At 40.0% G+C, this 25,645-nt stretch overlaps 1 protein-coding gene across 3 annotated transcripts in view; it reads right to left on the reverse strand.

Annotated features, from left to right (window-relative positions):
* Positions 1-1,200: 1,200 nt before the first annotated feature.
* The window catches only part of EYA3 (EYA transcriptional coactivator and phosphatase 3), a 55,669-nt gene continuing 31,224 nt past the window's right edge, over positions 1,201-25,645 (reverse strand). For 2 of the 3 annotated variants that reach the window (XM_056557295.1, XM_056557294.1), the window contains exons 10-17: positions 20,759-20,842; positions 17,432-17,521; positions 12,492-12,550; positions 8,843-9,003; positions 7,519-7,633; positions 6,909-7,030; positions 4,824-4,924; positions 1,201-2,186 (exon numbers count right to left, since the gene is read on the reverse strand). In XM_056557295.1, the coding sequence (XP_056413270.1) occupies positions 2,106-2,186; positions 4,824-4,924; positions 6,909-7,030; positions 7,519-7,633; positions 8,843-9,003; positions 12,492-12,550; positions 17,432-17,521; positions 20,759-20,842 (813 nt within the window). In that variant the 3' untranslated portion in view covers positions 1,201-2,105. The remainder of the gene's footprint in view (positions 2,187-4,823; positions 4,925-6,908; positions 7,031-7,518; positions 7,634-8,842; positions 9,004-12,491; positions 12,551-17,431; positions 17,522-20,758; positions 20,843-25,645) is intronic. The other variant, XM_056557296.1, reaches the window with a different exon arrangement.

The following is a 25,645-nucleotide window of genomic DNA, read 5'->3' on the forward strand; positions in this document are numbered from 1 at the left end:
GAACTGCAGCGGCTTATTGGCGTATAACACGCAGGTAGACTTATAAATAAATATGATAAATACGGTATGTGTGTGTGTGTGTATATATTATATATATATATATACACACACACACAAACACATATATATACATAATATATATATATATATATAAAATAAATATATCATTTTACTTCTATATTTGTGGGTTTGTTCTTTTTATCTTAGTAAGGCCCCTTTCACACTTCAGGTATCATCCTGCTTTTTTACTGCCGTTATTTTACAATAATGGAAAAACGAAAAAAAACAAAAAACGGATGCAATAACTGGTAACGACCATCATCCGTTATTTTTAATGGGTTTTTTCTTTAAATTTAAAAAAAAAAAAACAGATGTAACTGGTAATAACGTATGAGCAGCATCAGTTTTTTTTAATCAGATTTTTAACCCTTTTTTGTAAAGCTGTACTGAGCATGCTCAGTACAAAAAACAGATGTTACAAAAAAACACCCATTATTGTCATTTTTTTTTTTTTTTTTTTTACATCTGTTTCCCATAGACTTCAATGTAAAATTTTAACGGCCGTTTTTTCACCATTTTTGCCGGACCAAAAATTAGTGCATGCACCATCTTTTGTGCCGGCAAAAATAAGACATTAGTAAAAAAGGACATTCCTGATGCAAAAGGATGGTCAAAAAATCCCATTGACATGAATGGGAATCTTTGATGGCTGTTTTCGGGACTTTTTGCCGGCAGTAATAATGGAGGTTTTTACAGGATGATACCTGTAGTGTGAAAGGGGCCTAACAGGGTTTCCCCACCTCACAAAGATGACTCACTGTGGATTGGGGAGAACTATTAAATAGGAAAAATTCAGTATTCATATTTTTTTACATAAATTATATTAAACTATTTTGTGAAATGTTAACTGCTCCATGGTAAAAAATTCTGCCTGAAGTCTTAGTGCTTTATTATATTTCTATATTCTATTTTGTTTAAAATAAAACTTTAAATGGTACATTTTTGTCGGTTGTGTTATTTTATCTTTACAAAAATTTCAATATGATGAAACTGAGCGGCTAGCCCATATCTAACATGCCACCAATAAATGGAGTTATACGAGTGATGACCACATAGTCAAGCTTTTCTTGGCTCAATTAACCCTACGATCTTCTCTCTAAAACACCAGAAATGACACATTAAATGCAGACATTGGTCCCTTTGTAGTTTAATACCAAGTAAGAAATTTTATTCCTGCACTTGATAAAAACAAAATCTATACTTTGGACAGCAATTTCAACAACATTATCAAATAATGTTAGTGTCTCTTTCTCCCCAAAAGGGGTTATGTTCTTTGTTGGCTATAATATGAGATGTAAAAACAAGACAGAAGAATAGAGAGAGAAAAGAAAAATATTTTAATAAGTTACCAACTTCCAAGATATAGTAACGGGAGTCTTTTCCGCCTCCCTAATCGAGGTATTTCATAAAGTTTTCCAGAATGCTTATCGAGAAAACAATAAGGACAAGCCATTATGACTTGTGCTGCTGTTAAAAATCCCAAATAAATGTACATTGCCCCTGGTCTTCAGAGTAGGGGAGCTGACAGATTTAGTCTGATGCAGACGGTATCCATCCATAGTTTAAAGATTTGGAGATTTCATTTGACATCAGGATGAATTACATGAATAAGTCAGAATCCACTGCTACATTTTACGGTCCAGATATTTACCAAAAGTTTGCTTTTTGTATGCTCCATCTTACTTATTGATGGCAGAGGTTTTATTTCACATGCCCTTACTATGGTGATGACAGAACTTAAGCTTGAAGAGGTAGGTGACATTTAAAATAACTAGCAAGAAACTGAAGAAATAGCCTGGCAATCAACTGAAGAGGTAGGTGACATGTGAGAGACACAGGTGGACATTCTGCAATACTGAAGGACAGTAACATGGATGGCTTTTCATCTGTGGAGGCCACAACATAAGTAATTCTTCCTCTTGCAGGAGAATGGAGGCGGATAAAATCAGATCAAACTGGTATCTCGTAGGTTAACAAAATGTAGTTCTGCTTGTCTTATTCCAGCTGATCTGGTGGCTTGTGGAGTCTGCTTTTTTGTTGATACCTCACAAAAAGTCCAGCTCCAGAGCTTGATGTAGAGAGATGAGGTCATTGTGGTTTGTGATTCTCCAGAAAGGCATGTTATGCTTTGCCAAGGAAAAAGCAAGGAAGAAGCACAGAAAAACATTAAAAACCTGCACAGCGCAACCTAGAACATCAATGTAAGAAACAAATGGCTGGCTCTTGTATATAGAACATTGAAGGACATCTGTCAGCTGCAATTCATGTTGCAAACTTCTGACACTTATCTGGCTGTTCGGGCGAGCAGACACATGGGCTTCCAAATCATAGAATAATAATTGTAATCTTTGGTACCAAAAAGCATTCCCAACACTCTGGCTAGAACACTTCCTCACAGTTATAGTCATGGCCCAAAGCAAGGTGACAATATAAAGGAATTTGGAACTCCCCTTAGAAAAATTATTTTATTCTCTGGAGCCATGTATCTATGTTAGGAAAGCACAGAGCATGAAGGTACATGTCATCCAACAGTGTCAGCAGTTTGGAATGTGAATTACAGCTGACAGATTCCCTTAAAGCATTTTAGCAGAAAATCAAATGTCTTTTTGATCTGGCAGCGCTGGTCAGAACTCTCCTTAGTTTTATATGATTTTTTTATCTATCAGGTCCAGAGTGCACAAACATCAAACCGCATTTATGGCTGTTTTTTTCTCCAGAAGTATGCCCATAGGGGGACATATATCAATGTTGGTGTGAGGTAGTATAGATTTTTACTCCTGTTTGCTTGGTGTATTTTTTACAGTTTCTCAAAATTTACCAAAATGGAGCACAAACTTGTTCAATTCTGCACAATTATAGAAACCAGTGAGCTGCAGAGCTAGGTTTAAAGGGGTACTCTACCCCTAGACATCTTATCCCCTCAATGATGCAGTCACACCTTGATGGCAGTCACACCCCTCCCATAGACTTTCACTGAGGGGGCGTGGCAGTGACGTCACCCGGTGCTCTAAACGAATGCCGGACGCCACTGAGGTCCCCCCCAATATGACATCTTATTCCCTATCCTTTGGATAGGGGCAGAGTACCCCTTTAAGCTTTTGTACTCTGGCATCTGACACATTTGTACATGTCCTATTAGGTGGTGTAGGTTTGCACACAAAAAAGTAGGCTTTGCGCAAAGAGACCATTCTATATTTAATTTGGGCAAATACAGCTCTACTGCAAAAAGTAGTATATGGTACACCAAACAGTAGACAACTTTAAAAGATGTTCTACCAAAAATTGCTCAAGAAAATGCAATTGCAGGGACATTTAGATCATTAAAGTAGTATGAAGCCAATTATCAATTTCCCCCATAATGTAGTGCATAAAAATAAACCTTTGCTCACCTCCAGCATCCTGCGCCGGTCCCTGATGCAGTCTTATTTCTGCTTCTGGGGGTTAACAGTCATGCTGCAGCTTATATAATTGCTGGCCGCAGCGATGTACCACCTTGGCCAGTGATTGACTCAGTGAGTATTGGGCCTGAGCACCAGCAAAAGCCTGAAGCCAATAAGTCACACTGCCACTCAGCCCATCGCCAGCCGAGATGGGATATTGCTGCAGCTGGCTGAGCTGAGCTGCAGTGGGACTTTCCGCCCCCAGGAGGAGAAGGAAGGTAGCCATATGTACTAAACATATCTCCTTTAATTGCAGAATTCTATTTTAAGTCTACTTTAAACATTATGTTACAGGCATCTTGGAGCCCATTTGATCTCCCATCACTTACAGTTCAGTTATTGCAATGGCTGGGAGGAAATTCAATATCTATTGTCTATTCTTACGAATTTGTGTACGCTGTTTTATTCAAGACACACAATTCTCACACCATATTTCCAGCAATATGGGTCAACCAAGCCAACGGGCAAATATGCTGGATCATCCATAGGTCCAGTGTCATGCCCCATTTTAGCCTATGGCACACTGGATAGGACCCATATGGATTGGCTCTAAATTGTTGGACATAAGTAAACCTGGTAAAAACTCATGCACAGGTTTTTATTTTTCTGCAAAGTATAAAAGGTTTTAAACCTACTGATTGAGCATGCAGGATGGCCTGTATTTGTAGGTTTGTATGTTTATTTGGTGGAGTTGTTTTAATTAAACAAAAATCCACAGGTTAATATTGTGTGGTGTGTCTGAACAATACTTATTTATATTGGATCTTTGCTAGACTCATGACAGAAGCAGAAGAAAAGGTGTGGTGTAAAGCTCAAAGTTTGCTCTTTATATATATATATATAATGTGCCCTTTACTTTTGTTTAAATTAAATCATCTGTTGATGACAACTCCCTTGGACTAAATGTGATTAGATTAGAATTATTAAGCTAAACTGGAAACCTGGAGCTGCTTTCAGAATCCTCTGTCGAAATATCTTTTAGAACAAAAGCATCTGGTAGTTGTAATCAAACATGCCCATATACCACCCCCACCTTCATCACACAGCTGCCTGTTAGTGTTTGTATTACGGTTACAAGAACCTATGGAAGCTCAGGTGAACTGAAACAGGATCACCATAGAACCCCATGATGATGTAATTCACTTCACCTGAACCAAGGAGAGCAGAGCGAGTCATGAAACAACACTGCTTTATTAAAAATGTATATTAGTAATAGTCATTAATGTACCAATTTATTAGATGACTTAACTAGTTGAGAACCACTCACTATATAAAATATGGTGGCAAGTTCAGAAAACAGCTGAAAAAAAATTATTCTTGTACCTGTTTGGCAGCCAGTTCTTCATCCCGGCCATCTCCAATAACCACATAAGTAACCTTCTTGCCAAATCTTGTCACTATTCTTTCAAAGCAACTCTCCTTCCCTGAAAGTAAGGACAGATATTAATAGATATGCATGCAATACCAATATTGAGGATGTCATCATCAAATAAATTATTAAAAAAAATTATATACACACACACACAAACATACACACACACAGTACATAGTGAAAGTATTCGGCCCCCTTGAACTTTGATGTTTTGCCACATTTCAGGCTTCAAACATAAAGATATAAAAGCTGTACTTTTTGGTGAATAATCAACAACAAGTGGGACACAGTAATGAAGTGGAACGAAATTCTTTGGATATTTCAAACTTTGTTAAATATAAAACTGAAAAATTGGGCGTGCAAAATTATTCAGCCCCTTTACTTTCAGTGCAGCAAACTCTCTCCAGAAGTTCACTGAGGATCTCTGAATGATCCAATGTTAACCTAAGAGACTAATGATGATAAATAGAATCCACCTGTGTGTAATCAAGTCTCCGTATAAATGCACCTCCACTTTGATAATCTCAGAGGTTCGTTTAAAGCACAGAGAGCATCATGAAGAACAAGGAACACACCAGGCAGGTCCGAGATACTGTTGTGGAGAAGTTTAAAGCTGGAATTGGATACAAAAAGATTTCCCAAGATTTAAACATCCCAAGGAGCACTGTGCAAGCGATAATATTGAAATGGAAGGAGTATCAGACCACTGCAAATCTACGAAGAGCTGGCCGTCCCTCTAAACGTTCAGCTCATACAAGGAGAAGAATGATCAGAGATGCAGCCAAGAGGCCCATGATCACTCTGGATGAACTGCAGAGATCTACAGCTGAGGTGGGAGACTCTGTCCATAGGACAGCAATCAGTCGTATACTGCACAAATCTGGCCTTTATGGAAGAGTGGCAAGAAGAAGAGCCATTTCTTAAAGATATCCATAAAAAGTGTTATTTAAAGTTTGCCACAAGCCACCTGGGAGACACACCAAACATTTGGAAGAAGGTGCTCTGGTTAGATGAAACCAAAATCAAACTTTTTGGAAACAATGCAAAACGTTATGTTTGGCGTAAAAGCAACACAGCTCATCACCCTGAACACACCATCCCCACCGTCAAACATGGTGGTGGTAGCATCATGGTTTGGGCCTGCTTTTCTTCAGCAGGGACAGGACCATTCTGGAAGAAAACCTCATGGAGTCTGCAAAAGACCTGAGACTGGGACTGAGATTTGTCTTCCAACAAGACAATGATCCAACACATAAAGCAAAATCTACAATGGAATGGTTCACAAAAAAACATATCCAGGTGTTAGAATGGCCAAGTCAAAGTCCAGACCTGAATCCAATCGAGAATTTGTGGAAAGAACTGAAAACTGCTGTTCACAAACGCTCTCCATCCAACCTCACTGAGCTCGAGCTGTTTTGCAAGGAGGAATGAGCAATAATTTCAGTCTCTCGATGTGCAAAACTGATAGAGACATATCCCAAGCGACTTACAGCTGTAATCGCAGCAAAAGTTGGCGCTACAAAGTATTAACTTAAGGGGGCTGAATAATTTTGAACGCCCAATTTTTCAGTTTTTTATTTGTCAAAAAAGTTTGAAATATCCAATAAATTTCGTTCCACTTCATGATTGTGTCCCACTTGTTGTTGATTCTTCACAAAAAAAAAAATAAATCACAGTTTTATATCTTTGTGTTTGAAGCCTGAAATGTGGCAAAAGGGCGAAAAGTTCAAGGGGGCCGAATACTTTGCACTGTACACACACAAATATATAACATATACACACACACACACATATATTTATTTATTTAGACAATGACAATTCATACAGGAGTTGTATCATCATGGAATCACTATCCATTAAGCTTTATTAACAAGCTTCTCTATCCATAAAATGAGTAATTGTCATAGGTTGTCATTAGCTTCTGATGATTTTTTTACATGTAAACATAAGTGGTCACTGGTCTTAGTCATGTTCACACCAACATCACACTTACAAGACAGTTTTTGTATAGGATGCAGACATAATAAGAATGTTACCTATTTTTGTAGCGCTGTATATGTTATCAATTGGAAAAATTTCCCCCAAGCCGTAGAGTAGAACTTTAGCAAGTGCGGGTACTAGTTGTGTAGTTGTGATCAACACGTTAACACAGTTCTTTCTGCAAAGACAAAACAAGGAGTCTGCTAGCTCTTAGTAAGTGACCAGAGGAATCCATGAACGGATCCACACATTAGTATACATTACCCTAGGAGGAAACCAGAGTTACCTACCATAAAATGTTTAAATGACAATCATGCGAGGGAAAAAAAAACCCTGAACCTGTGTCAGTCATTTCATGTTGCCTGAATCAAGAACCGGACAGCTCTGAGTCACTGGGACAGTCCCCACCAGGCCAGCAGTAATTGATTACTCTCTTACTATCCCTACACAGAGAGCGATGTATCATGCAAGGTAGGTAGGCAGGGGAGAGGCCAGTGGAACTACCTAGTGAGTCAGTCTGGCTCATGACAGCTGACGATTCCTTTTATATTGCACAATGTTTCAAAGAGAAACAGAGTTAGGGGTCAGCATGAAACTAGTAACAGGTTCAGTGGAAAATACATTCTATAAAATCAGCAAATGGTACAAACATTTATCAGTGTTTACCTTGACTGGATAAGTAGTAAACATTTTAATGCAGTTCCTAACCAGCCGTCTGTTAAAGTCTCTATATCAGCTCTCAGCCTCTGGAGAGAATCGCGGCGCTGTGGGCCTAGTAGTGCTGTAAGTAACAGAAATAAATATATAAATAACTTCACACCAGCCTTATGAAGTGAATTGTACAGTTCTTCAGATATAGTTACTTAGGAATTCATAATGGCTACAGTAGAGTAGTGACCTGAGTGGATAACTTCTAGACCAAGAAAATAAAACATCAAAATGGAAATCTCTGAGTTTTGATAGTTCTACAGACATGAAAGGAAGTCATTTATGTAAATGTCATCAAGAGACCGTTATAAAAATTTCCCAAATATGATACATTCTTGCTCATGCCCAATAGTTTAGCCATCTCATGCCATTAAATGGTGGGGGCTAAACTGTGGGGCCTCGGGGGACTGGGTTATTGGATGAAGAGGCAGAAGTATTGATTCCACACTGTGGGGGCTCTAGACTGTTTTTTCCTGCAAAATGGTGGTTCTGCCCGTCCAGCCGTGCAGGAAACGGGGTACTCCGATGGAAAACAAATGTCTGAACAGATTTGTAAATTACTCCTATTTAATAATCTTAAGACTTCAAATACTTGGTTGCTGTAATCTAAAGAGAAAGTTGTGTAGTTCTCTCCAGTGTGACCACCGTGCTCTTTGCTGTCACCTCTGTCCATGTCAGGAACTGTCCAGAGCAGGGGAGGTTTGCTATGAGGATTTTCTCCTGTTCTGAACAGTTCCTGACACAGACAGAGTTGTCAACAGAGAGCACTGTGGTCATACTGGAAAGAACTACACAACCTAGATACATACAGCAGCTGCTAAGTACTGGAAGCATTAATATTGAATAGAAGTAATTTATAAATCTGTTTAACTTTCTGTCACCAGTTGATTTGAAAGTAAAAAAAAAATTCTTCATTTTCCTTTGGAGTACCCCTTTAATTCCTACAATCAATGGGGGTTCCAAAGGTTAGAGACCCACTGATCATATGATGATTGATGGATTATCCTGGAGATATACCATCAATGTGATGGGAATATCCCTTTAAAAGAGTTCAAAGGCACAGATTCTGTGTCAGCGCTTATCAAACACTAATAAACCAGTCTTACCACAGAGTTTTGTATAGTCTTACTGCAGCAGCACAATAATGCATATTAGGGCAAAGTACTATGGGCGGTGACATTAGAATAATAGCTTTGAATGCCATGTGAACAAAACTAGTTGTACAAATAGTAACACAGAGTGTAAGAAATCCAGTCATTTGCTGCCACAGTCAATTACTCACCACTGACATTGCTTTTGTATTTCTCATACACCTCAATGACTTTTCGATAGCGAAATGCCAGCTTTCTCATCCAATCCATTCCACCTTGTACCCCAGTGCTGGAGGGATGATTCCGGTTTACTGCAGAACCATTAAATCCATCTGTGGTAAAGCTGTAGTTACTGTAATCCAAGAAAAGCTATTTAATTATTGAACAAAACTTTTTTTTTATCTAAATGAACTTCAGATATACTTAATATATAACTCCTTAGATCTATCCTGGCTTGTAGCAATGGTTTAGCTCAGGAGTATCATTTTGAGGGGAACAGTCTTTTGAAGGCGTGGTAGCTCCCCAAACTTGTAGTAGATGGTATAAGCACTAAAACAACTTTAAAATATAGATTTAGGCATCAGACCAGCAGATAAGAGAGGGGGAATTGTAATTCAATTGCAAGAACGTGGTCTGGATACTGCAGGGTATATTTAGAGACCACTCTGGACTATGGTAGATATGTGAAGATTCGGCAACTCACCGGTCTTCTTTATAATTTATTAATACTCATATCGGACGTTACAGGAGAGGGATGATGTGCGGGGGGTACAGCAGGCAACAGTAGCCGTTTTGCACAGTTTAGTGCTTCATCTGGCCTTTGCTGGGTTTTTTTTTTTTTTTTTTTGCATTTGGTACTTTACCCTCTATACCATTTATATTTTTCCCAGGAGAAAAACTTTTCTCCAGCCAGCAGATTCTATCATTATCCTGTGGGTACTATTTTCTTGCCATGTTCTTTGTGCTTTTTATGTGATTTTATTTGTTTTTTCTGTTGTGTGATTTCAATAAAGATATTATTTGATATGCAGTCAAGTTTACCATTTATTTATTGGATAAAAAAAAAATGATGTGTCTGCCAGGCCTCCCATCATTTCAGCAGTGAACAGATTGCACCAGTAACCTCTCCCATTATCTGGACTTCTTTTTTCAAGAATATGTACTTAACCCCTTAAGGACCGGGGTTTTTTCCGTTTTTGCATTTTCATTTTTTGCTCCTTGCCTTTAAAAAATCATAACTCTTTCAATTTTGCACCTAAAAATCCGTATGATTGCTTATTTTTTGCGCCACAAATTTTACTTTGTAATGACGTCAGTCATTGTGCCCAAAAATCTACGGTGAAACGGAAAAATAAAATCATTGTGAGACAAAATTGAAAAAAAAAACGCTGTTTTGTAACTTTTGGGGGCTTCCGTTTCTAAGTAGTACATTTTTCGGTAAAAATGACACCTTATCTTTATTCTGTAGGTCCATACGGTTACAATGATACGCTACTTATATAGGTTTGATTTTGTCGTACTTCTGGAAAAATCATAACTACATGCAGGAAAATTTATACGTTTAAAATTGTCATCTTCTGACCCCTATAACTTTTTTATTTTTCCGTGTATGGGGCGGTATGAGGGCTCATTTTTTGCGCCGTGATCATAAGTTTTTAACGGTATCATTTTTGCATTGATAGGACTTATTAATCGCACAATTTTGGACTTTGGAATTTTTTTGCGTGCACACCATTGACCGTGCGGTTTAATTAACTATATATTTTTATAATTCGGACATTTCCGCACGCGGCGATACCACATATGTTTATTTTTATTTACACTTTTTTTTTATGGGAAAAGGGGGGTGATTCAAACTTTTAATAGGGAAGGGGTTAAATGGTATTTACTTTTTTTTCCACTTTTTTTTTGCAATGTTATAGCTCCCATAGGGACCTATAACACTGCACACACTGATCTTCTATGCTGATCACTGGTTTCTCATAGGAAACCAGTGATCGATGATTCTGCCGCTTGACTGCTCATGCCTGGATCTCAGGCACTGAGCAGTCATTCGGCAATCGGACAACGAGGAGGCAGGTAGGGACCCTCCTGCTGTCCTGTAAGCTGTTCGGGATGCCGCGATTTCACCGCGGCTATCCCGAACAGCCCACTGAGCTAACCGGCATGGTTTCAGTTTCACTGTAGGGTTAATAGCGCGCGGCACCGCGATCAATGCCGCCGTGGCCCCGCGTTATAGATCGGGAGCGGACACATGACGTTCCAGTACGTCATGTGTCCTTATGGGGTTAAATAACTTAATTGTAACTCATGATATTGCATGTGAAAACAGAATGCTACTAGTCACAAAAGATATTACTGTACTTTATATGAATATTAAACATGGCCAAGGTCTAAGTCTGCATTGGAAACGGATGGTGAAATCCCAGACGGGACATTGCAACGCCCCAGATTTGCTGAGTTGGCAGGTCCTGCTCAAAGCGCTTGTCTCAGAAAAAGGAAGAAGTGTGAAGGTAGGTGGATTGGACAGAGGCCTTCAGGAGCTTCAGTGGACTGTGGCTTGTTAAGTATGTTTTCTTTTTTTTTTCCTGTTAATTTTCGCTAATGGGCTTCAACAAATCATAGCAACTACGATCTGTTGTCCCAGAAGCTAATATAAACAGTGCACTTGTTCGAGGTCTGAATTGAACTAGGTGGTGAGGAGGAACAAATGAAAGAGCACTTTATCCCACTGAGGATCCAGTCAGCTGTGCCTTGTGCTCCTTTGAGTACAGCTACATGGTTGTAGATTTTTCACTTGAAATACCAATGGTGAAATTCCATATCACAATATTGTACCAGTGACATGACAGATTTGAAGAAATTTCATCCACATGGTGTAGTAAAAAATCTGCACAATTAGAAGTTGAGGAAATTAATCTGTGGGGTGGATTTAAATCCACAACAAAATCAATATAAGCTACAGATTAGAGAAAAGTTACGCTTAAACAAGATGCAATGGAATGCCTGCTCATCTAGTTAAATCAAACTGGTTATCCAGCAATAGAAAAAACAAAAAAACCAAAGCTAATTTCTTCTGAAAACAGCACCACACCTGTCCGCAGGTTGTGTGTGGTATTACAACCTGGCTCCATTCACTGACCTGCAAAACCACACCTGCAGACAAATGTGGTGCAATATTTTGAAGAAATCAGCTTTCTAGTTTTGGATAACTAACAAAAGGTTCTATTTACATCATGTTTTTCATCCTTTTCAAAGGTTACGCCACTGGCCAGTGTTCAGAACATTTAGTTCCAGAAGTTGTGTGCACGCTGCAGCTGTCGGCCACGCCCCTCAATGCAAGTCTATGGGACAGGGCATGTCTACCGTCACGCCCCTTCCATAGACTTGCATTGAAGGACGTGGCCTGATGCCACGAGGGGGCGTGGCCAACTCCTGCAGCGTGCGCACTCAGCGTTCGGAACTAAATGTTCCAAATACTGGAGAGTGGAAAACCCCTTTAAAAGGATCTTTTATTGTTACAAAAGAAAAAAAAAAAAGGAAAGAAAAGAAAAAAAGATACCTTTATAAAAAGGAAGCATAAGGCTGCCTACCCTGTTGTTCCTTATCTCTGTGTTACAAAATGAATTTAGCTCACAGAAATAATTAACTTGCCTCCTTTTTGTGTGGTGTTGCAGTGACTAAATTTGCCACAAAAAACAGAATTTTAGGATGAGGCTAAGTAATATACAAACGCTAAAAATCCACCAAATTTGCACTAAATCATGTTTAACCTTTTACAAATTCTGAAAACATTAGTCAATTGACTGGTTTAAAAAAAATATATATAAATACACCCACCTTAAATCTTGACCATTGTCATCGGATGCCACATCTTCCACATGAACCTGATCACACTCCTAGTGATACAAAGTTATTCAATAATGTTATAACGTTTGTTTCCTTTGTAAAATATCACATGAAAAAATGTAAAATGTTTGGGGCCATTCACTTTTTTTTTATTTATTTTTTCATATGGTCTATGTTTGGTCCCTGAACAGATTATACCAGACTGATTCCTGTTTTTAACATATAAAGGGAAACGGACAGCTTCTTCACCACACTAAACCCAATACACTGGGATATTGGGATATAGTGCAGATAACTTGTTGTTTTCCAGTTTATCACTCCGCAGTCCAGTTCAGAGATAACCGTTTGTCAGCCTCCATTGCTAATTGCTGGATTTGTGCAATGGAGGCAGGACCAGTCATGCTGGGTATGCCAGGCCCTGCCTCCAATGGGCAAAGTCAGCTATTAGTAATAGAGGTTGATACAACGGGTATCTACGGGACTGGACTGCGGATGCAATTGCAAGATTGCATAGTAAAATAAAAAAAAAAGTTAAAAAAAAGGAGATTTTTTATGCTTACCGTAAAATCTCTCTCTCGAAAGATACATTGGGGGACACAGACCATGGGTGTATGCTGCTGTCACTAGGAGGTTTGACTCTATGGCAACAAAAAAAGTCGGCTCCTCCCAGCAGGATATACCTGCCTCCAGGCCCTGAGCTAATCAGTTTTAGTTCCAGAGCAATAGGAGAGGACAGACAGGTCAAGGAAAAACACGAACTGTCCGAGAACCAGAAGAAAAAGTATAACTGAACACACCCTCGGACAGAAAACAAAAGAGGAACCCAAAAGGGGCGGGAGCTGTGTCCCCCAATGGATCCTTCGAGAAAGAGATTTTACAGTAAGCATAAAAAAAATTCTCCTTTTCTCTATAGGCTCCATTGGGGGACACAGGCCATGGGATGTACCAAAGCCGTCCCTTGGGTGGGCAGAGAATCAGTCAGGCAGACGGCTGTTCCACTGCCGCCTGCAGCACTTTATGGCCCAGACTAGCATCAGCCGATGCGAAGGTAAGAACCCGGTAGAACCTCGAGAAAGTGTGCAAAGACGACCAGGTAGCCGCTTTGCAAATCTGCGAGGCCGATGCTTTGTTCTGGAGATCCCAGGATGCACCAACAGAACGGGCAGAATGAGCCAAAACCCTGAAGGGAGGGATCCTCCCCCTACAGCGATAGGCTTCCGAAATGGCAGACCGGATCCACAGAGAAATGGTGGCCTTTGAAGCAGGTTGTCCCTTACGACGACCTTCCGTAAGGACAAAAAAGGAATCGCATTGACGAAAGGAAGAGGTGATAGAGAGGTAGAACCCAACAGCCCGAACCACATCCAGTTTGCGGTCTTAACCGCTACGCCGTCAAATGCAGCGACTGTAAATTGGGGTGGCAAAGAGGACCCTGAGACAGCAGGTCCGGACGAAGGGGAAGGCGCAATGGAGCGTCGTCCAGGAGCCTGACTACGTCGGTGTACCACGTCCTTCGGGGCCAATCTGGAGCTACCAGTATGGCGGGAACACCTTCTGCTTTGAGCTTCTTCAGAACCCTAGGAAGGAGTGGAAGGGGAGGGAATAGATAGGGCAGGGCAAACCCCGCCCAAGGAATCACCAGGGCATCCACGGCTAGAGCCAGGGGGTCCCGGGACTTTGACACAAATGGAAGAATCTTCCGATTGTGCCGAGACGCGAAGAGGTCCATGTCTACAATGCCCCAGAGGTCGCAAGACCTCCGGATGTAGAGACCATTCGCCTGGGTCGGCTGAGGACCGCCTGAGGAAGTTCGTTTCTCAGTTGAGCACACCCGGAATGTGAATCGCTGAAATGGCCGGAACCTTGTGTTCCGCCCAGATGAGAATCTTTGTCACCTCGGCCATGGCTGCCGAGCTGAGAGTGCCGCCCTGCCGATTGATGTAAGCTACGGCCGTTGCGTTGTCCGACTGGATGCGGACAGGGCGGGTCTGAAGCAGGGACTCCCAATGTAGAAGACAAAGAAGAATCGCCCACAGTTCCAAGATGTTTATCGGAAGAAGGGCTTCCCGGGGAGACCAGAGGCCTTGAACTCTCCAGTCTCCAGCGAGGCGAGCAGGGAATAGGGGAACCTGGACCCATGAGGTACAACCCCAGGCGCTGACCGTTGGCGAGAGGGGGTTAACAGCACATATACGCAATGTCTGTGCCCCCTAAATCGCAATGGGGAAACATTGAGCCGCAGTTCCTGACTAACTAACACATCCCCAACTAGGAAAATAATAAAACATAAGACCTGGTCTGGAGAATTCCAGACCATGTCCACCTCCTTAAGACACTAAGCTAAAACTGAGTAGCTCAGGGCCTGGAGGCGGGTATATCCTGCTGGGAGGAGCCGACTTTTTTTGTTGCCATAGTGTCAAACCTCCTAGTGACAGCAGCATACACCCATGGTCTGTGTCCCCCAATGGAGCCGATAGAGAAAAGTGAATTAACCCCTTTACAACATTATGATTATTATTTTTTTAATTAGTAATCAAAAATAAACAATCATATGTGTTACTGCCGCATGTGTAAATGTCCGAACTATTAAAATATATGGTTAGTTAAACAGCATGGTCGATGGCGTACACGTAAAAAACATCAAAGTACAAAACTGTATTTTTTATTGCTTTTTATTACTTTTTTATGGTATATGAAGTGATCAAAATGTCCCATCAAATTAAAATGGTACCGATAAAAACCAGATCACGGCACAAAAAATTAGCCCTCATGCAGAAAAATAAAAGTTATAGGGGTCAGAAGATGACAAATTTAAACATACTAAATTTTGGTGCATGTAGTTATTTTTTTTTAAGTAGTAAAATAAAACCTACATAATTTGGTATCCTTTAGAGAGGAGTGAAGTTACAGTGATTCGGTTGCTGACTTTAGCCTGCATAAATGAGTTCAGCTTTCAGGTGCTCCGGTGAGCTGGAAAAGGTGGATACAGTCCTAGGAGAGAGTCTCCAGCCCACCGGAGCACCTGAAAGCTGAACTCATTTATGAAGGCTAAAGTCAGCAAACGCCGAGCCGAGAAGTTCATGACAAATCGAATCACTAACTTCGCTCATCTGTAGTATCCTTGTGACCATATGGACCTAAAGAATAAAGATAAGGTGTTATTTTTACCGCAAAGGGTACTACATAGAAACAGAAGCCCCCAAAAGTTTAAAAAAAAAAAAAAAAAAATTTTTTTTTTGCTATTTTACTCCACAAATATATTTTTTTTAGTTTTGCCACAGATTTTGTTATTAAATGATTGGTGTCATTACAAAGTACATTTTGTGACACAAAAAAAAAGCCCTCATGTGGGTCTGTAGGTGCAAAATTGAAAGAGTTATGATTTTTAGAAGGGGAAAGAGGAAAACGAAAGTGTAAAAACTGGTCCTTAAAGGAGTAGTCCAGTGGTGACTCAGTGGTTTACAACTTATCCCCTATCTTAAGGATAGGGGATAAGTTGCAGATCGCGGGGGGTTCGACCCCTGGGGCCCCCCTCGATCTCCTGTACGGAGCCCCGACAGCCCGCGGGAAGGGGGCGTGTCGACCTCCGCACGAAGCGGCGGCCGACACGCCCCCTCCATACAACTCTATGGCAGAGCCGAAGCGCTGCCTTCGGCAATCTCCGGCTCTGCCATTGAGATGTATTGAGGGGGCGTGTCGGCCTATCTCGGCGGAGAGCCGGGGCCCCGTACAGAGAGATCGCGGGGGGCCCCAGCGGTCGGACCCCCCGCGATCTCAAACTTATCCCCTATCCTTAGGATAGGGGATACATTTTTCACCACTGGACTACCCCTTTAAGTTAAAAATGGGTTTGGTCCCTAAGGGGTTAAAATTACTTAACCCCTGAAGGACTTTTTTTTTATTTATTTTTTTCATCTTTGTACTTTTGCTTTTTCCACCTCACCTTCTAAAAATCATAACTCTCAATTTTCCACCTATAGACCCAAATGAGGGCTTTTTTTGCGCCACTAATAGTACTTTGTAATTACAATAAAAAAAACACACACTCCATTTTGTCACTTTTGGGGGCTTCAAATTCTAGACAAAGCAATTATCTGTAAAAATGGCACATTATCTTTATTCTGTAGGTCCATACGGTTACAGTGATATCCAAATTAGATAGGTTTTATTTTGTTTTCTTCTTTTAAAAAATTATACCTTTTGTAGGAAAATTAGCATGTTTAAAAATGTCCTTTTCTGACCCCTATAAGTTATTTTTCTGTATACGGGGGATGTGCGAGGGCTAAATTTTTTGTGCTGTGATCTGTAGTTTTAATCAGTACCATTTTTGTTTTAATGGGACTTTTAGATTTTTTGCTTACATTTTTTTATAATGGGAAAAGGGGGGTGATTCAAACTTTTATTAGGGAAGGGGTTCAATCAAATTTGTTAACTATTTTTTAGTCCCCATAGGGAACTATTACATGCAGCCAGATGGCATACACTGTTCAATGCTATGCCACACTCTGATCAGTGTTATCGTTACTCCATTGCTCCAGGCTGCTTATGGTTGACTAGAGCCTTGAAAAACAAATCGGACGGCAAGGAGGCAGGTAAGGGCCCTCTCGCCGCAGTCTCCGCTGATCAGGACATCGCAGATTTCCCTGAGCTGCTGGGAATGTATTTGAGTCATTTTATATGCCACAACCAACTTTGATCGTGGTGTCTAAAGGGTTAATGCGGGCATCAGCCCGATCATCGGTGTCCAGCATTAGCCGCAGGTCCTGGCTGCTGATCGGACAAAACTGATATGCAGCGAGTACAGTTCCGGAGCTTGCTTCATAGACTTGCCATACGACCGCGCCATTTATATACAGCGCAGGTCGTTAAGGTGTTAAAGAAATGACAAACCACTACACATAATTGCAAAACATTTTTTGTCAGATTCTTACCTCTAAATCATTGAAAAATAAATGTGTGTCTGCCACTTCAAAGATCATTTCTTCCATGGCCAACCCCGAGCCTACCACCAATGTGGGGTCCTAAGGAGAATACATTTAATAACAGTTTCATAAAACATACATATTTCATAACAGCAAGCCCCTACCTATTTAAAAGATATGCCAACATGAGAATACAGTTTACAACAATGCTACTGCTTTTACATTTTTGTCAACTATAGTTAGGAGCTTACACATCACTCCATTAGAGCACTTCAAAGGGAACCTACTAGAGATCAGGTGTCAGAGACTGTTGTATTGCAGGATACATGCCTATTTGACACTATCTTGTCCTGACAGATCCCCATTAAGATGAACGATGCGTCAAACAAAACCTTTTTTTACTGATGGGATCTACTAGAATCAGGGATAAGTTTTAAACGGCTTCAGTAATAAGTGGTCCACTGAACACTATTTTCTTATTGTTTGCGGTTCCTCCTCCATACAGCTCTGGTGAACATTACTGGCACACTTTCTTTCTTACCACCTAAAAACATGTCAAGTTTCAGGCACTAGGGGGGGTCGCACTTCCACTGAATTGCCAGTTTACAGTGCTGTGCTAAGCAGCTATCCCTTTTGTAGTTAGCAGCTTAGACCTTGGTGATATAACCCATTTCTTGCTGTAATCCCCCCAGATTTTAGCTTTCACCTAGTGTTATATTCAGTTAAGTGCACTTTCTCCAGCAGCTATAAACTTCACATTTAAGGGAGATCAAAACCTGTGCAAAGGAAAAGTTGCCCATAACCAATCAGATTGCTTCTTTAATTTTTAACAAGGCCTCTGCTAAATGAAAGATGTGTTCTGATTGGTTGCTATGGGCAACTGAGCAACTTTTCCTCTGGACAGGTTTTAATAAATAGAATTCACAGTTTTAACCAACCATTCAACTGGAGTAGACAAAATAAAAATCAGATAAGATCTCTCATTGCCTTCTAGACAAAAGGATGGAAAAACCTTGAGTTCCTTTTATCCTCTGAAACCTGTGTGGTGGTGGAGCAATCACCCAGTAGCAGAAAGGAGTGGACCTACCGCCTCTTTTCTCAGGGACAGACCATGCAGCTGCTATGGACCCATCCTATGTACGGCCTACAATATCTGCATAAGTACAATCCCTGGCAAACAATGGCCACACTTACTGTGTGTGTTCAACTCAGTAGGGACTCATTAGGGATATAGGTTGAACTAGATGGACTCTGGTCTTTTTTCAGCCTTACGAACTATGTTACTATGTCGTCAGCTGCTATACTTTGTGAGTTTACTACAGATATGGCAAAAAAATAAATATATAAATTGCTGAACATTCAGCCTTTATTAAGCATACAGCAAATAAATGAAGTTATTTGAATTAACGACATACGTTATTTTTACATCAAGCAGATAAAATTATGGAATCACTCGATGGATTTTTTTCAATTAAAAAGTCCGGCGCCTATCCGTATCAGAAATTCAAGGGCATACCCTATGATGCGACACATTTTTAATTTATCAAGTAACTTTCCCATTATGTTTATGCTAGTACCACATCTTCAAACACAGCTGACTTGGAACAACCAAAATCTTTTAGAAACACACTGTATTAGATGTCTAATATAAAGGAGTTTTATAATATTTTCCACCTTTTTTTTCTATCGATTTTCTTGTCGGGGCAATGTTTTCTTTCAAGTGCCATAGCTCAAGATATTTAAGCAGATTTCCATTTCACTGCTAAATATATATCCCATTATTTGTTCTTCTACCCTTCTTCAGAAACCACACCTCCGTTTGTGTGGTATTACAACTTGGCTCCATTAACTAATAGAACGGTGCGGCAATGCAACACAAACTGAGGACAAGAGTGAAGCAGTTTCTGAAAGAAAGTAGTCATGTCTTATTTTCTAATCCTGGATAACTGCTTTAAACAATGTTTGGAATAATATGGATTTTGTGACAGAGGATTCATCCGCTAACTTTTGCCAATAAGTAATTTTATTTTAAGGAATTATCTACAAGTGAACACTTTCACCTGAATTCAAAATCAGACTTTTTTTATGTTATTTTTTTTATGTTTGAGTCCTATCTCAACTGCAAGTTAACTGACAACTCACAGCGTCACAGGTATGAACAATGCTACAAGTTAAAGCCTGTGGTCAAGCCAGGTCACAAACATAATGGGGGGAGATTCATGAAGACCTGTGCTGAGGAAAAGTTGACCAGTTGCCCATAGCAACCAATCAGATCACTTCTTTTATTTTTCAGAGGCCTTTTGAAAAATTAAAGCAGCAATCTGATTGGTGGCTATGGACAAGTTTTGATGAATTTCCCCCCTATACCACTAAAACTGTACCCATAAAAGAATCAGTAAAACTGCCATTTGGCAAGTGTAAATTTGTGGCAATGCATGTGTTACATTGAAAGGATTACATATTGAAATCTATAACGCAATAAGCATGTTGTGGATTTTGAAATCCACAGCAAGTTCAATTTTCAGCAAGGATTTTTTCCCCAGCTTCACGTGGATGGGGTTTTCCAAACTTTAACATGTAGTGAACTGTAATTTTGCTGCAGACTTGCAAATTCACTGCACCTAAACCCACCCCTAAACCTCATCTGTTAGGCTGGATTCACATGGCGGTCAGTGTTATTGGCCAAAACCAGGGGTGGAATAGACACCCGTGGGAGAACTTAGCATGTCATCTGCAATGCCTTCTTTCCCATTTCCACTTAAACAGCCTAATTTAGCTTTGGTAATCTGCTATAATATTGCTTCAGTAGGGGTTTGATGTTGGGTAAGAAGATGGCAATATGGCCAATATCACAAACAATTCATATGACCAATCTCCTTGAAATGAAGAAAAATCATTTAAATATACATTTTAAGCCAAATCAGAAGCTTGTCCTGTCTTGAATATTAAATAGGCAAAATAAATGAGAACTCACTACAACAGTTCTACGACTTTAAGTATGAAGACCAAGGTTAGATTCACATCATTTCGTCATCATGTTAAAAAGTCCTGTTTTTTCTTTAAAGGTTAGAGAAAAAAGGCACCAACTGCTTTAGATGTGAAGGGCAAGTATATGCTTTTTAATAATTCACCTCATTGTATATTATTAGCTTAGAGCACATGTAAGGTGTATTCGAGTAATAAAGATTTATTTTTTTTTTTTAAACCTACATATGTATCTGCCCTTTTAATAAAAATTATTCCATAGTTGTTCTCAGACTGAATTTAATTATTTTAAATAACACAGGATTGCAGAAAGGATTACATAAAAAAAAAAATGGATCCTGGAGTTTGTACCTTTCCATACTTTTGTGCATATGAACCGGTGAGCAGAGAGTGAAAGATGATAATGGTCTCATCCAAGTCCCACAAAAACACACGCTGAGGAAACACAAAGAGAAATATATGCAACACAAGCTTTGTAGTGTCGGAGAGCAGTCATACTGGCAAAAATAAAACTATGGGAGGAAAAACAACAGAAGTAGATGACCAGTGACAGGTAGCAATGAGCTCAAACTTCTAGTTAACACATAACCATAAATAAATAAAAAGTCAGCCATCTACAATTACACATTTCAGCCATAACGTTGAAACAACCTGCCAAAAATTGTCCCTTACAAAAGTCACTTAGATCTTTACACTTCCAATTTTGGGCTTCCAACACTTCACTTGCTGCCTAATATACCACACCTCAGACAGGTGTCATTGGCTTTAACGTTATGGCTGACTGGTGTATATACTCAATATAAAGTATTACAACTGACATACCAGAACATTATTCAACAAAAAAAACACAACATTATGATATAGACCAGCACTTAGTACATCCTGGACCTATATAAATAAATCATTTTAAAGTATGAGCATTGTATTAATGTAATCTAAATTATGCCATTTAATATCATCTGTGTGGAGAGCTCTGATGTCATGAATGCAGCTTATCACAGAGATATGTTGCATTTAACAATGTAGGCTAGGTTTCCATGGTGAAATCTAATGGGTGCCAAAAAATTGCATGACTTCATGTTCAAGAGTAATAAGAAATTCACCAAAGATGTGCAACTTTGTCAACCATCACAAGATCAAACGTTGCTTTAGGGGCCAAGCCTAAAGTAAAATAATAGAAAATACGTCTTGGGGACCAATTTATATATTTACGTATTATAAAAATGTTCAGTTAGTATAAGATTAGAAAAAAGTAGGTGTAGTGAATATAGGCTGAGGATATCATTTTTAGGAAAATATGGTGGATAATCTCTGTCTCCTGGCTGTCTGGGACCCTGTTTGAAATGGATATATCCTCTGGTCCTCTGATTATTTTCCTTTGTCTGTATACCCCCTGTACTGTTTTGTATTCTGTTGGTGGTTACTTTACATATCCCTTGACACCTAGCTGTGAGGAGCCTCAAGACAGCTTGTTTGCTGATTGGGGTAATCGCGCATATCCTGCCAGTTGGTGCCAACGTAAACAAACGGTTTACATCTTACATATAGTGAAATATGTCCCAGTTTTAGAAATATGTGTTTCAGGGCTCCCCTTAGTAGCCATCGTTATATATCCCCCAGAATCACAATCCCCAAATATTAGGCTTTATGTAGACCCCAAACATGACCCCATTGTACCCCTGGATTAACCCCTTAAGGACACATGACGTACTGGAACGTCATGTGTCCACTCCCGATCTATAACGCGGGGCCACGGCGTGGCCCCGCGTCATAGCGGTTCGGGCCCGGCCTCTAACAACGGCCGGGACCCGTGGCTAATAGCGCGCGGCATTGATCGCTGTGCCGCGCGCTATTAACCCTTTAGACGCGGCGTTCAAAGTTGAACGCCGCGTCTAAAGTGAAACCGAAAGCATGCCGGCTAGCTCAGTGGGCTGTTCGGGATAGCCGCGGTGAAATCGCGGCATCCCGAACAGCTGACAGGACAGCGGGAGGGCCCCTACCTGCCTCCTCGCTGTCCGATCGCCGAATGACAGCTCAGTGCCTGAGATCCAGGCATGAGCAGTCATGCGGCAGAATCATCGATCACTGGTTTCTTATGAGAAACCAGTGATCAATGTAAAAGATCAGTGTGTGCAGTGTTATAGGTCCCTATGGGACCTATAACACTGCAAAAAAAAAGTGCAAAAAAAAAGTGAATAAACATCATTTAACCCCTTCCCTATTAAAAGTTTGAATCACCCCCCTTTTCCCATAAAAGAAAAAACACAGTGTAAATAAAAATAAACATAAATGGTATCGCCGCGTGCGGAAATGTCCGAATTATAAAAATATATCGTTAATTAAACCGCACGGTCAATGGCGTGCGCGCAAAAAAATTCCAAAGTCCAAAATAGTGCATTTTTGGTCACATTTTATATCATGAAAAAATGAATAAAAAGCGATCAATAAGTCCTATCAATGCAAAAATGGTACAGTTAAAAACTTCAGATCACGGCGCAAAAAATGAGCCCTCATACCGCCCCATACACGGAAAAATAAAAAAGTTATAGGGGTCAGAAGATGACAATTTTAAACGTATAAATTTTTCTGCATGAAGTTATGATTTTTTCCAGAAGTGCGACAAATTCAAACCTGTATAAGTAGGGTATCATTTTAATCATATGGACCTACAGAATAAAGGTAAGGTGTCATTTTTACCGAAAAATGTACTACGTAGAAACGGAAGCCCCCAAAAGTTACAAAATGGCGTTTTTTTTTTCAATTTTGTCTCACAATGATTTTGTTTCCCGTTTCACCGTAGATTTTTGGGTACAATGACTGACGTCATTACAAAGTAGAATTGGTGGTGCAAAAAATAAGCCATCATATGGATTTTTAGGTGCAAAATTGAAAGAGTTATGATTTTTTAAAGGCAAGGAGCAAAAAACGAAAATGCAAAAACGGAAAAAAACCCGGTCCTTAAGGGGTTAATCTGTATGTATCCCTAAGCTGTATGTACCCTATACCTATGCATAACCCTATTATGTCTCCTATCAAAATGTGCGTTATAATGTCACTGTATCAATAAGTGTACTGCCATCTATGTCACATCGGTTGTGTATGATGGGAGTTATGATTTATGAACTATCAATCTGTATTTGAGAGGTGGTTGGGAGTGGGATGATGTGGGCTGATCTAACCCAACCCTCTGCGGCCCCCATAAAAGTGGTGCTCTAACCCCAGCACATTGTTACAAGTTTGGGGCCCATTCTGAATGGACTTGTGCCGCTATTTTTCTTCCTTGGCCCCAAGGACGGATTAGGACTTTACTCAACGACGTTAAGTATGGAACTCTTCTGATTTTTATTCCCCTTTTATTTTATAACTGTTTCGCACATTTTGTATGTGTGTTTATTTAATTCTTTTTGTAACTAAGTACTGTACCCTTTATGTACATTAAAGCAATAACTTTAATGCGTAGCCTTGTATGCTCTAACGAACCTATAGCCCTATAGCCTTATATAGATGTATAAGTGTATGTGTGGCTCGTGCCGTTACCATAGCTTTGGTGTCATAGAGTGCATAGTGTGAGAATCTGTGCATGATTGGAGGCGTTCTATCGGCCTACTGATAGTTGGTGGCAGCGTATGTGTGTGTGGGCGTGTAGACTGGTTTTGGGGTGTCTAACTCATTTTTAGGGCCTATTGTGATAGGTGTGAGTGAAAGCGAGTGTGGAAGCAGCGTACCCCTTTACTGTCACAGCCGAGGTCACGTGTGCAGGGATGACATGGGGACCTACACACAGTGTGTGTTTAAGCTGGTTCACTGGTTCATAAGGGAGCAGAGCGTGCTCAGGAGAGCCAAGAGTGAACGTACCACGGTGGCAGCTTAGAGGTAGAATATTAGAGTAGATATTCTGCTGGGTTTTGTGTTCTTTTTGTCCACTCACTCTTTTGCGAGAGGTGTGGACTTGTCCGTACGCCCGGTCGAGGTGGCCGGTACGTGACAGTAGTGTCTGCTCTCCCTAAAACAGAGTCACTCTTGTCAATGAAAAGGTATGATAAAGAGCTTTTTAACCCCTTAACAACCACGGACATAAATGTACTTCCTAGAGCGGAAGTACTTAGCGCACCAGGACGTACATTTACGTCCTGTGTATGACCGCGATCGCGCGGATGTCCGCCATTAACCCCCTCAGATGCTGCAATCAGTACAGTTCACGGCATCTGCGGCAGTGTGTATATTAAAATAGATGATCGGATCGCCCGCAGCACTGCCGCGGGGATCCGATCTGTAATGGTGGACGGAGGTCCCCTGTCCTGCCTCAGTCTATCTCCTGACGTCTCCTGCTCTGGTCTGAGATCGAGTAGACCAGAGCAGAAGATCACTGACCCCCCCCCCCCCCCCCCAAAAAACGTAATTTTTTAAATAAACAAATATGTTAATGATCCGTACGGTGAATGGCGATAACTTTTTTATTTTTATTTTTTTTTAAAGTCCAAAAATGCTGCTTTTTAGTCACATTTTATTCAAATAAATTTGTTTTTAAGAAAAAAAAATTATCTAAAAGTTTTATATATGCAAATGTGATATCGATAAAAAGTACACAGATGATGGCGCAAAAAATTAGCCCTCATACCACCCTATATATGGAAAAAAAAGTCATAGGTGATCAAAATAGGGCGATTTTAAATGACTGATTTTGTACAAAAAGTTTTAGATTTTTTTTTAAGCGGTACAAAAATAGAAAAGTATCTAGCTTTGGGTATCATTTTAATCATAATGACCCACAGAATAAAGAACACGTCATTTTTACCGTAAAGTGTACAGTGTGAAAACGAAACCCTCCAAAATATGCAAAATTGTGGTTTTCATTTAAATTTCCTCTCTAAAAAAATATATTTTTTTAGGTTCGCTGTACATTTTGTAAAATCAGAGGTTTCATTACAAAGTACAATTGGTCACGCAAAAAACAAGCCCTTATATGGGTCTGTAGATGGAAATATGAAAGAGTTACAGATTTTAGAAGGCGAGGAGAAAAAAACGAAAATGCAAAAATAAAATTGTCCTGGTCCTTAAGGTGAAAATGGGCTTGGAAGCTCGGATTTTTTTTTTAATTTTTATTTTTTTTTTTAAGGGCAGGAGGGGTGTTAATAGTCATCTTTTAGTTAGTTTTTCAGAGACTAGAGTGCAAAAATTAGGCAAACATAATGCCTGTGACTTATACAAGCCATATATACCGAACACTAAAGGAGTTTT

The sequence above is a fragment of the Hyla sarda genome, chromosome 2, assembly GCF_029499605.1.
Source record: "Hyla sarda isolate aHylSar1 chromosome 2, aHylSar1.hap1, whole genome shotgun sequence".
Taxonomy (NCBI): Eukaryota; Metazoa; Chordata; class Amphibia; order Anura; family Hylidae; genus Hyla; species Hyla sarda.